The sequence below is a fragment of the Eucyclogobius newberryi genome, unplaced genomic scaffold (genome assembly GCF_026437365.1).
Source record: "Eucyclogobius newberryi isolate DKJ021-1_F unplaced genomic scaffold, fEucNew1.0.hap1 SCAF_2, whole genome shotgun sequence".
Taxonomy (NCBI): Eukaryota; Metazoa; Chordata; class Actinopteri; order Gobiiformes; family Gobiidae; genus Eucyclogobius; species Eucyclogobius newberryi.
Genome location: NW_027315834.1, coordinates 20,026,408 through 20,038,614, shown reverse-complemented (window position 1 = coordinate 20,038,614; position 12,207 = coordinate 20,026,408). Strand labels below are relative to the sequence as shown.

Genomic DNA, 12,207 nt, shown 5'->3' with positions numbered 1-12,207 from the left:
ATGAAATCGTGCTTCTTCCTGAGGCCTCACTGGGGAGTCACCGTTTTGGACAGCTGTTCTCCACATCACCAGTACCAGAGCCAAAGACGACCGAGAAGCAGCTCACCCTCATCAAATGCACCAATGTTCAGCCAAGAAAATGGGATAAAGGTCATTCAGGAAGAGAAGCTCCCAGGATGCTTATGAGGAGTTAGAGCAAAGAGCCACTGCCGATGTGTCCATGCTGATTGGGGAATACTGCTCTGAGGGGACAGTCAGGTCTAGGTATTCCTGTCAAAAAATAAGAACAAAGTCAAGATTGAGTCCAACAACTCTAGAGCAGAGTTGCCAAGTCCGCTTCTTTATAAAGACTTTGGGCTTCTTTTTTTGGAAAGTCGCTTGTAAATTTAAATTCTAAAAATGACAGTTGCAGGCTGTGTTGTTGTGCTTGCTCCTGACAGGCACTTTCATGTCATAAACTGGGTGATTGTTAGCCCTTTTTTCAAGTCGGTTTCATGATAACAGACCCAGTTTTGACTGAAATACAGGCTGTTAACAGATAATAAACATTATAAAGCAGTTATTATTGTTAAATATGAATTTTAATCAAATATGCACATCTCATTACAGCTCATTCAGAGACGACACACAATGTTTAACTAATTGCTTACTTTATTCATTTTTGTGGGACTTGGATCATTTGTTGCTCTCTAAAAATCTGGCCACCCTGCTCTAGTGTTGTTGAGGGTTGTAAACAAAACAAAAAAGTACCTGGTTGGCCATGAGTGAAAGCACGCGGTCTAAGTCGTCCACCAGCTGTTGGAAAGTTGGCCTGCGCGATGGGACAGCGTGCCAACAGTCCCTCATCATTTGGTACCTGATGACATGCATGAGAGGAGGAATTACTACATACGAATATGTGCTTTTACTTTTTAAGTCTGAGGTTCAAAAGGAAATATCGCCCATATCCCTGAAACATAGGCACAATCTAAAATGTCACTATTACAAAAAAAGAAGAGCATTTTCTTTCAAACAAACAGCTCACAATAAACTGGGACTGGGACTCTGACCACTTATTAACCCGAGTACATTTGTTCCTTTTAACACAAAAGAATAGAACGGCTTTAAAGTGTTAGTAATAGTCCAGGCTTAAGAGACTGAATCAAGCTTCTGGGAATTGTGTTTATTTTCCTCAAACCATTTGTCATTTCACATCACTCATGCAGGACAGCTAAATATGTAGGTGATTATCAGAGTAGGACAGGGATCTCCCACGGGCCCCGTCTACTGTTTTTAGCAACCAGCTGCTTTAAAGAATAGACTGACCAACAAGTGGCTTCACATACATTACGGTAAGTCTGCCTGAAGCACAAAGGATAATAAACTACTATTACTACTCTATTAGTTATTTAGAGCCTAAATGCTAAGTTACAAGTGCTATATTTAGAGGTGTTATTATGCCATTGTTATGCATGTGGGCAGATTTGGGGGGCAGGGTGTCGTGCGCAAACACTTACATATTCTGAGTACATGCGGAGGGCTTTTCCATGCGGTGACCCTCCTTAAGCAGCTTAAAGAGTTCCTCCACTGGCACTCCAGGATAAGGAGACCCCCCGAGGGTGAAAATTTCCCAAAGCAGGACCCCAAAAGACCACCTGAAGGAGGAAACATGGTAACAAACGCAATGTAAAACAAACAGTTTTTGTACCAATACCAAATTAGTTTTTGGGATAACAATAATAATTATATCAACTTACACATCACTTTGATGCGTATAAATGCGGTCAAACAACGCTTCTGGTGCCATCCATTTCACTGGTAAACGGCCCTATGAAAATATTTAACGATTAGCATTAGCTTTCTCACGGTTAATTTTTTGAAATGGTCTAATCTAGGGTAATTACATTTGTTGTCTTCTTGTAGTAGTCGATGTGATGAATGTCTCGGGCAAGACCAAAGTCAGCTATCTTCATCACATTATCTTCTGTGATGAGAACATTCCTTGCCGCCAGGTCTCTGTGAATACACTGAACAAATGCAACACACATTTTTATAGACATTATAATAACTATAATTGTAATGTTATGGTTATACAAATGCACCTTTTTGGATGCGAGATATGCCATCCCTCTTGCCACCTGGTAAGCAGCAGACACCAACTCCTTGATCTCCAAACTGCCCAAAGAAACATGCCTGGGACCACTCCAGTATTCCAGTCCGGCAGGCCGCTGGGCACGGAGGTATTCCCTTAGGTTCCCCTGTTCTGCATACTCTACCACTACATACAATGGCCCTATAGGGTACATGGACAGTATGAGCTATCATCCTTTGTATAATTAATCAAAGGCATCCACTATGTTTAAGTGTAACCTACCATCTTGAGTACAAGCACCCAACAAGTTGATGATGTTTTTGTGTTTGCCGATTGTCTTCATCATTTCCATTTCAGAGATGAGGTCAGACAAGTCCTTTTCTGTGGCATCGGCTAGAGAAAAAGAGAGAAGATTCAAATGTACACACTCTATTTGGGTTTTTCAATCAGTTGTACATTGTGAGTGAGATATGTGTTACCTTTGAGCATTTTTACAGCCACCTTTGTAACACGTGTGGGTTTGTTTTTGTCAATGCCAACAGCTTCAGCCAGCACAACCTGACCAAAACAGCCTTCTCCCAAAGGCTTCCCCAGACTCAGTCTAAATGATGGAAAGAAATTTTGATTAATTCACATTTGTGCAATTAGCCAGAAAATGAAAGTAGTGGAAAAAGAAGCCAAAGATGCACAAACACTGGCACAAACTTCTCTAGAACTAACTTGTCACGAGGCAGCTCCCATGTGGGATCATAAGGCAGTTCATACTCCAAAACTCCAGGCAGGAGGCTGGTGCCTGCACTGGACAAACGTGAGTGCCGCATCAAAAACTTTCCTGACTGAAGAGAAGCTGAGTCCACTGACACCTGTAGATGCAAAATGTGATTTAATGAAAGTTTGACCTACTAAAGAGACAAACAGATACAGAGATACAAGGATGTTACCTGTCTTCTCAGAGGAATGCTTTTAGCTAACTTCTGCACTGCTAACTGGCTAGTAAAACCACTCTTTTTGGGAGCACAACACACTCGACATATAATAGCTGTGGAAATGAGCATGATGACAATAAAGAACCCAAGGCAATAGATGAAGATCTCCAAGTAAGTCTGAGAAGGCACAGGGGAGGGAGGAAGGTCTGGAGGAAAAAAGATGGAACATATTAGTGCATAATCATTAGCAGACATTCAAGGATTAAGGCAAAACCAGAATCAACTCTATAATGTTCTTGACTACGTCCACACACCATCAACTACAGTGAGCCAAGCAGAATGATGTGACACGCCTATGGAGTTTCCTGCAAGGCAAGTGTACTCTCCAGAATCTTCTGCAGTCACATTCCTCAAAGTTAGGACCTCCATTTCTCGATCAGTTGTATTTAAACCAGCAGTCTTAAAGAAACAAAGTGTACCAAATGAAGCACAACACATCTATATGCTGTTGACTATTTATCCTACAGGTAAAGTACCTTGAGGACCAGCACATATGGGTGCCCGTCGGGTCCGTCCCTGCTGCCGTTCACTGTGATGTGTTTGAGCCACTGGATGTGCGGCTGTGGGTCGCTGAATACGCGGCAAACAAACTCCACATTGCTCCCAATAACTGCTGTTTGGTTTGCAGGCAGACCGGCCTGTAGGATGGGTCTATGAGGGGAACGCTCTGAAAAAGATCAACACTCATTCAGACATGATATCCAGGTTAAAGTGATGTAAAAAGCATCACTTACCAACTACATCCAGGAGGTAGGTGTGTTTGAGGCTGCCGTGTTCATTCACTACAACGCAAGTGTAGTTGCCTTTATCAGACGGGACAACTGACTCCATTATTAAGGTCCACATGTGATCTCTAATCTGGGATAGAATAGAAACAGGAATTATTTTGTGTTTTACATTATAGATACAAGACAGCATGTAACTTACTTTAAAACCCCCAATTCTCTGGTCTTTTTTGAACTCCTTTCCGTTCTTGTACCAGTGCAGAGTAGGAATAGGATTCCCTATTGCTTGGCATCGAAACTTAACAGTCCTACTGGCAGGAACAGCATGAAGCTGCTTCTCCATTTTTTCTGGCATCACCCATTGAGGCGCCAAAGCTGGTGAAAAATGTCAAAAAACAGTCAACAAACTTTTTCTTTTCAGTAATTTTTAATATGAAACAGCATTGTAAACAAGAGAAATATGAAACTTACGTGACTTCTCGTTGCTTGTTGATAATTCTTTTGACAGTTTGTTCTCTTCTGAAGAAGACTCATCCTCATCTTCATCTTCAGATGATTTAACTGGCTCCACTAAAAATAATACATAATGTAAACATGTCCGATACTATAATGTTCTACAGACAAACTGGACTCTTATAAACTCTTATGAAAACATTTGTTTTGTGTTGAGGCTGAGCAAAATAATATGTCTGTTTGCCGTAAACCGACCAACCCGGTATAAAACTAGCCAACAAAAAAAAACTTGAATGAAAAATGAATGAAGTGAGCAGGCAGGAGTTGTCGCCCACACACAATATTACACAAAACTACCGGCATTTCTGAGACTTCTTACCCTGACTTAAACAGCAAGCAAATACACACATGTCACTCTGTGTCCTGTATTACATGAGGAGCGGTGTACTACGACTTCCCACTGGCAGGATTGTTGATTTTGACACAGGCCTCTGTTGTGGCACAGCTAAATAATCAAGAAGAAATGTAAAACTACTATGCCAGACTTTAATGAGGGTTTAATAAGCCAATTAGCCACAATCTGTCTGGTTGGATGAGATTAGACAGAGACATTTTACAAGAATTGGGCAGTACACTATATCCTCAGTGTACTATGTCAGGTCTACTACTGGGGCTTACAGACATATAGAGTGAGAATGTAAATGTTGATTATTAAAAGCAGCTGCAGTAACAAATTTGATGTGCTGCAGAGAAAAAATAACATCGATAAGCACACAGCTGTAGTCCAGAAACGTAAATTCCTATATACGTACAATACATCAAGAGACTGAAGGGACTAAATGGTCCAAGGAGGGATTGAGAACGTGGATGTTTTTCGGAAAGTGAAGCCTGTGTTTGCGCAAGAGTTGATTACTCTCAGCCACTACAGCTGTTAGTGTGCAGACAGTCTACACAGGATATAGAGACCATAACTAGCAGACTATGAGCTAACCCTTGGTCACACCAGGAAAAATAACCAGCCAAACCATAAAATGTTCTTCAATGAGGAGATTTTCTCATTTAAAATCTTTAAATAAAATGCCAACCACAAACAGTCACAAATATGAAAAAAAGCCCCAAACACTTGTACTGAAGTAACTGCAACCAGCAACCAGCAGTGTGAATGCTTAAACAGCCAAAAGCAAGACACTGTTTGGACTTGAACAAAGTCCTCTTACCTGTGTCTAGGTCTTCGGGGGTGGGCCTGGACCAGACCTGAGACGAGTAGCTCAGAAGGAACAGGAGGATCCAGTAAAGCACCAGAAAGCAGCGGAAGGAAGACATTTTGTCCACAGGAATTAACACATCAGTTTGACCAGGGCAATAAGCCTTAGGAACAAAGATGAGAGAAGTATTAGTATTACAAACTCAACTGCTTGAAATAGACAAATGACGAACGAAGTACATTTAAAGGTGACCAAAGAAAAAAGATCTACAAATACAATACAAATAGATTATAAGAAGGCTAATACTATTATTATGTTTTTGAAAGTGATGGAAATTATAGCACACACAAAATATTGTTGTCATTAACTTAAACAGTACTACTTGTTTACATTTGCTATACATCTAAATCAGTGGTCAGTCACTTTGTTTTAAGCTTTATTGCTGCTAGCACTTGTGCAGCTGTTTCCCTCAGAGGTGTGGAAAAACTGATAGGGTGCCAAAAACCTTCAACACGTAAAGTAACCTCCCTGACTTCACCTGTGACTACTAAATATCTGTTGGGCGTCAAACAAAACAGTCGGAGGCATTCCAAACAAACAAACAAAACAAACAAACAAACTAACACACACAGCCTTTGCTCAAAGAAGTGAAAAACTTGCTTTCCTTAATTACTTTACACACAGTGGGGTTGTGAAGGACTATTGAGACAAAAGGTTAAGATACTTATGCATTACATAATGACTATAACACTCATCAAACTTCTGTACCTTACACAGAACTATGGCCGTCCAATTGACAACAGACAGATGCATCTCTCATTTTCTCACACATATTATTTCTCCAAACGAGCAACACTCGAGTGTTTTATGTAGATTATTATGAGAGAAATGTTGAGGACATGCAGTATGTAAGTAAGATGTAGTCCTGACTCCTGAAACAAGCAGAAGCATGTGTGTGGTGAGGGTGGTGTCCCAAGTATGATGATCATCAGAGAGGAGCATGCCTGGATTATGATGACATAATTACTAGCTAACATAGTTCAGTGCCAGCAAAGTCTTTAAATGATAGAGGTTTCCGATACTGGAAGCTCTTTGATGCCAGAAATTAAAACAATAAAGTCATGTATATGACATGTTGAGTCAAGTATTAAGTGAACTGGAGCAGGATTCAGTTTGTGACTGGTAAAGAATGTGTTTTAATTTTAGTAAGATATTGCATAGAGTCCCACAAAACACAGTATTTGTTCAATTACAGTACTATTTAATGTGCGCATCTTCCTATTTCACTTTTCTAATGCTGAGACCATCACCTACACACCAGATTCTGCATCCCACTGGCAATTTAAATCAGTTCTGCTCTTCAGCATTTGTGCAGTCCACTGAAGGCAGGTAGAGTCCTGCTACAACATAAAGGTGAAGACTAATGCAAGTCATGGGCACATGATGGGAGATGTGCAGATGAAGAAAAGGTGTGAAAACCCAACATCTTCTTCCAGAGCATTTCAATGCTAATAGCCAGCCTCGTTGTGTCAGAGGATTAAGTAAATTAAACTGTCTGTGAAAGGCACATTGTATGTTGGGAAGCCTTGAGTCACAACTACACTGCATATTTCAGCATAGAGGCAAATTCAAAACTCAGCACTGATTGTAGAGATGGATTACATTGAAATAAGAGTTGCCACAACCCTGCACCGGACAAACCCCATTCAGGTTCTGCTGGGACAGGGCCCAGACAAAGAGTAGGAATTAATAAAACATATTTATAGCAAGACGTTGGCTATTATAACGGTATAACAAAATAATAGGCTACACATGAAAGCGTGTGAAAAGTCAATCAACATTGTAAGCATATAGCTTGTATAAGCATGTATAGTGTGCGCTCACGTCGGCGCATGAAAACATTTCTCACCTCCAAGTTTTCCAAATAAATGTCGATGCCTAAAACTGCCAAAAATGTATCCAAACGAGTTCGATGTGTCGCGGGAAAAGAACGTGGAAATGTTCTTCCCCTGAAACTCACCGGTGTTTACACAACTCTAATCGCAAAGTCTGCTCTTTGTTTTTCTGCGTCCACATGAGTCCGCGGCGGACACGGTAAAAAACGTGGGAAACACAGCGGCTCATTGACGGTATTGTGTGGATATAGGCGCAGGGGAAGGTAACGCCTCCAGTGGGTGTTTCCTGGAGAGCCCCCTTCACTGTAGAGCCCCCTGTCCCGTCACCTCATTGACTCCATTTCCCCGATGTTGCAATCTCATCCCAGCAGTCTTTCTTTGGATGTATGAAATGATCTGACGCTGTCGCGCACATGAGCCGTGCGGCCTGACCACGCACATCCCCCACACCTCCAAAGCTTTCCCTCTTTTTGATGGGTCAGGAAGAGGAAGGATTTCCTCTGCTTTCAATTCACGCTGTGAAAGGCTTTTGAAAGACCTAACTGTTGATCTGGTTCAAATTGGAACTCACGTGTCCTTTTCTCAGCGATCGCCCCGTGAACGTGCGCGTCCCACGACCAGGAACCGCGCGTTAATAAATCACTTTTATACCTCGCTGTTTGTTACGCATCATCGCACTATTTCACTTTGCCGGGACAACGGCATTTGTTAAGGAATTAAGAAAATCACTACCATATGAATTTATTTTGCGAATTAAACAAACATTTTGAGACAATTGAATATACTTTACAAATAGGCTAATCCATAGCATTTGATTATTCTTTCTGCTTGACAGTGTGTTAAATGAGACAAATTGCACGAATAATCACAAAATTGTCAAATTCCTAATCAAATGATGCAGCCTTTAGAAGAATGCCTATTGTCCCATGTTAGCATGTGCAACTATTGGCTCGTCTTGTCAATAGGCTATGTCCTTGCTTGTGTGGCAGTAGGCCCTCATAACCCCTGACAGCCTATGGCCTGTGACCTGGGCCCTTTTAAAAGGAGGCTTCCTCACCTGCGCTGGCCCTTCTCGCCTCTGACGTCACCCTCCACCTGGGAGCAATGCAAGCGGCACGAGGACCGGAGCATTCGCTCTGATCGCCCCAAAAACACCCCAAAGTTTAGGCTTAAAGCCAGCGATCACACCAGCGTGTTAACCAGGTTGGTTTGCGCATCGTGCGCTCACCAAACCCTGCTCAAACCTTGTTGTATGACTCGTGCCGCACGCTCCCCAGGTTTAACGCCCCGGTAAGCTGCCTCTCTTCCATAGATTTATATTGTAATCAAACTCGCTCTAATTTAGCACCGTTTGTAGTGCGTGACGTCACGTGCAGGCTTTGTGCGCCGGGATTCCTCCCAGCCGCGGCGCGCATAGTGCACAGATTCGAGCACCGGTATGTATCTCTTTTCCTCTCTCCCTCGCTTGTTGCGCACGGTTCTGGACATCCATCTGAGAGTTAATTTCCCAAACTATTGTACCTTATAGGATTGGTAACCCCGCGGGTCTCTCCTCCGACCCCAAACCCAGAACTTCCCTCCAAGTGCCCTTGGTGGGTTTGGGCACGTTCGCACCGGCCCCATTCTACATTGACAGACTGTAACATATCAACGTTTGGAGTTTTTGAGTGTCGGCTCTGGCCCCCAGCTGGACTGTGAGACTGTACCGGGTCCCAGGCCTGCTGCTAAGGACCAGCGCCACCTCCTGGTAGGGTAATTGGGCTAAGTGCCTTAAGGGACAATCTGGGCTGCTGTTTTATTTTACTTTTGTTATTTCTGTGAATTGTTTAAATGTGTCTACTGTTTTAGAGGTGTGAATGTGTGAATGAGAGTAGTAGTAGTAGTTTTATTATTAAAAATACAAATGTTTTATTTATTCTGTCTTTAGATTTAATAAATTGTGAACTGTTTTCCTATATCTGAGTCTCCTGGTCCACTCAATCAAAGAATTTGCGCTTGCCTTACTTGTGTATGTGTCCCTGGCATCAATCCAGGGTGGCGTTGTTGGAAACTAATAGTCAATAATTATTCATTTAACCCATAAATTGGAATTCATGTGGAAGACATCCACCTAAACATCATATCCCTATCGTAGCCACGACACTTGCCAGCCAAAAATATATTCTTTTAGTATGGTATTTATGGAGAAATAAGTAATCCTAAAATACCTTCCAAATACTTTTATCCAGGGGGGGTAAAAGAAGTGAGAAGCAACCACCTCTTTTAACCTCAGCACTTTGCTTTTAGTTCAGGATATTCATACAGCTCTGCTGTTTATGCATCTCGTTCAACCACAAAGCAGGGGTTCACTGTGCATCCAAGCAATACAAAACTGTCTGAAACTCCCAAGTCCTTGAACCCATCACTTTAAAGTAGATAGACCAAATGCACTTTCCTCCTTGTCTCCGCCTTCCACACCCTGTATCCTGGACACTTAGTCACACTTCACTATTCTCCTGTTTCTCCATCAGAGCATGCGTGTGATTAAACCATACCATGCAAAGAGAAACTCACCAATAAAAACTCAAACTGCCTCATACCTCAAGCTTTATTCATCTATTTGGGTTGATATATCACTACATTAGTATGAAAGGTATGGAAAAAATGTCTCCATGGCATTTCATCCATAGTTTTTATGCAACATCATACAATGAGACGATGAGGCCATTCCATTTGAACTCGAATTAAGGTTAAGGTACACTTTATTGTCCCTGTAGAGAAATTTGTCCTCAGCATTTGACCCATGCCGCTGAGGTATCTCCTCAGGAGCGGTGGTTGCCAAAGGCAGCGCCCGGCGCCCCTCTCTAGATCTTTGTCCTAGGCTTGGTCAGGGCTACCTTTGCTGGAGGATTTTACCTGGTGCATGTTTGAGTTGATGTGGGAAACCGGAGAGCCTGGAGGAAACCCAGTAACGCAGAGGAACATGCAAACCTCACACTGTCCAAGACCACACCAAGATCTTTGTTTAATTTCCATTTCATTTATCTTCATTTAAAATAAATGTGCCATCCAACTTTTTTATATCTTCCCAGCAATTCTTTTCATTTTTATTGGCAGATACACAAACATCATCTCTTAAATGGTAGGACATTTTTATCGAGGCTTATAAACTTAATGTATATCAATTGTACCAATGCATTGTTAATCTGGACAGCTAAATATAATAAAAACAAATGGGAAAGAGAATGGGACCTTGTTTTGACAGACGAAGACTGGTAAAATATTTGTACATCCCAGTGGAGGACCATAAATGCCTTTGTCTGGAGGGAATTTTACTGGAAAAATGTGTCAGGTTTTTTCTACAAGGAAATACTAACTGTTGGAGAAACTGGTTGCCAGGAGGCAAACCACTATCACTTGTTTTGGGACTGCCCTGTTGCAAGAAAAGATTGGACTGAAATTAATATTGCACTGCAGACTGTTTTTGACACTGCCAAGCACAGAGATTCTGAACTTCCTTCAAATGGCACAACTGTTTGTCATCTGCCAGAGAGGCCCCCGGAACATTATTAATCTCCTGTATTTTTCAATTTTCCCAGGTTAATTTGTAATAAAGACAGATTATTCCAACAGATACAACCACAGCCAGACAGCCACGTCCAATGAATGTTTTAAAAATATATATTTTCGCTCTCTGGTTATGTTCTGTTCTGTGTTTTGTGTGTATTATTTTAAAACATGTATAAAACAAGAAATGGTTGGACAATACATCTATTTCTGATGATCATACAAAGCAGCAAGATGTTACATGACACCAATGTGTTGGGGGGTGAAAATGAGTACTAGCGAGTAGCTACACTGTGCATCTCGTATATCAGCTATATTGCTCCAAAGAAATAGTAATCCATTAAGCATGGCAGCTGATCGACCTGATTATTAACATTTGCATGAAGTTTGTGAGAGTGCCTCACTTCGATTCCCACACAGTCATCAGTTCTGGCTCTGGCCCCTCAGAGACAGCGAGACTGTCCCATAGATGAATTCTGTCTTTGTCATGGACACACTGGATAATGTGTGTTTGAGAGTGTCAAGCAACGTGACAATGGTTGAGACTGTGTTGAATGTGCAAATGCCCCCAAATGTGTAGGCTGATACAGCAATCACACTGGGCATATTGTCATGTATTCTTCTAAACAGACGTGCTTCTGGATGACTGATAAACATCTGACACAGTGATACAACACTATTCACTGCAAACAATCTGCATTTACATTTATTTCAAACAACTGTTGAGGAATACTTGTCTTGGTGATTCGATGCAACACAAAACCATAAAACATTTAAACTTCTGCTGGATTCGTACAAGCGAAAGCCCATCTGCCTTTCCATCAGTGATCTGTATCTGTCTGTCTGGCTGCACAGTATATCACAATCAAATCAAAATTGCAATTTAAGTTAGGGATCATCTCAAAATAGGTTGAAGCTAAAAAGATGAAATATTTTTCGTCTGAACCTACATTTCGTCTTTTTGTTGCTTTGAAGCTTCAATACATCACTGTGGCAGTAATTATTTTGAAATGCTAAAATTCTCTCTGCAACGAGCATTAGGCCAACATCCATGACATCAGACACTCATGACTTTGCTTGTTGGACGGCGGGTGCTGGGAGCACCCTCGAGCACGGCGGGTGCGGGGAGCACGGCGGGTGCGGGGAGCACGGCGGGTGCAGGTGGGTGCGGGGAGTGCCGCCGTGGCCAGCGTGGGAAGCCGTCGCCAACGCAGCTGCCGCAAAAAAGTTGGAAAAGCTTTTTTTGCTGCAAGACGTGACGCAGCAGACTCAAGAATCAAGAGATTACGCTCTAGTAAAGCGCACTACCCGGAACAAGGACCAAAA

General features: G+C 41.9%; 1 protein-coding gene across 1 annotated transcript; it reads right to left on the bottom strand.

The window, feature by feature from the left end:
* Nucleotides 1-2: 2 nt before the first annotated feature.
* Nucleotides 3-5,600, bottom strand: fgfr1b (fibroblast growth factor receptor 1b). Its single transcript, XM_072454181.1, has 16 exons — nucleotides 5,453-5,600; nucleotides 4,254-4,352; nucleotides 3,985-4,157; nucleotides 3,792-3,915; nucleotides 3,534-3,724; nucleotides 3,312-3,456; nucleotides 3,013-3,203; nucleotides 2,792-2,934; nucleotides 2,551-2,672; nucleotides 2,354-2,464; nucleotides 2,082-2,272; nucleotides 1,884-2,006; nucleotides 1,737-1,807; nucleotides 1,497-1,634; nucleotides 751-856; nucleotides 3-270 (listed from the first exon to the last, which is right to left on the bottom strand). The coding sequence occupies exons 1-16, from the start codon at nucleotides 5,556-5,558 to the stop codon at nucleotides 181-183; spliced, it is 2,124 nt and encodes a 707-aa protein (XP_072310282.1). The 5' UTR covers nucleotides 5,559-5,600; the 3' UTR covers nucleotides 3-180.
* Nucleotides 5,601-12,207: the final 6,607 nt, after the last annotated feature.

Excerpts from the sequence above, each read along its gene's own strand:
- fgfr1b (XM_072454181.1), bottom strand. The coding sequence starts at position 5,558 with ATGTCTTCCTTCCGCTGCTTTCTGGTGCTTTACTGGATCCTCCTGTTC. Across the intron at positions 3,204-3,311 it reads TTGGCTCACTGTAGTTGATG|ACCTTCCTCCCTCCCCTGTG; the intron begins GTGTGTGGACGT and ends TTTTTCCTCCAG. Across the intron at positions 2,673-2,791 it reads TGGGAGCTGCCTCGTGACAA|ACTGAGTCTGGGGAAGCCTT; the intron begins GTTAGTTCTAGA and ends TCCATCATTTAG.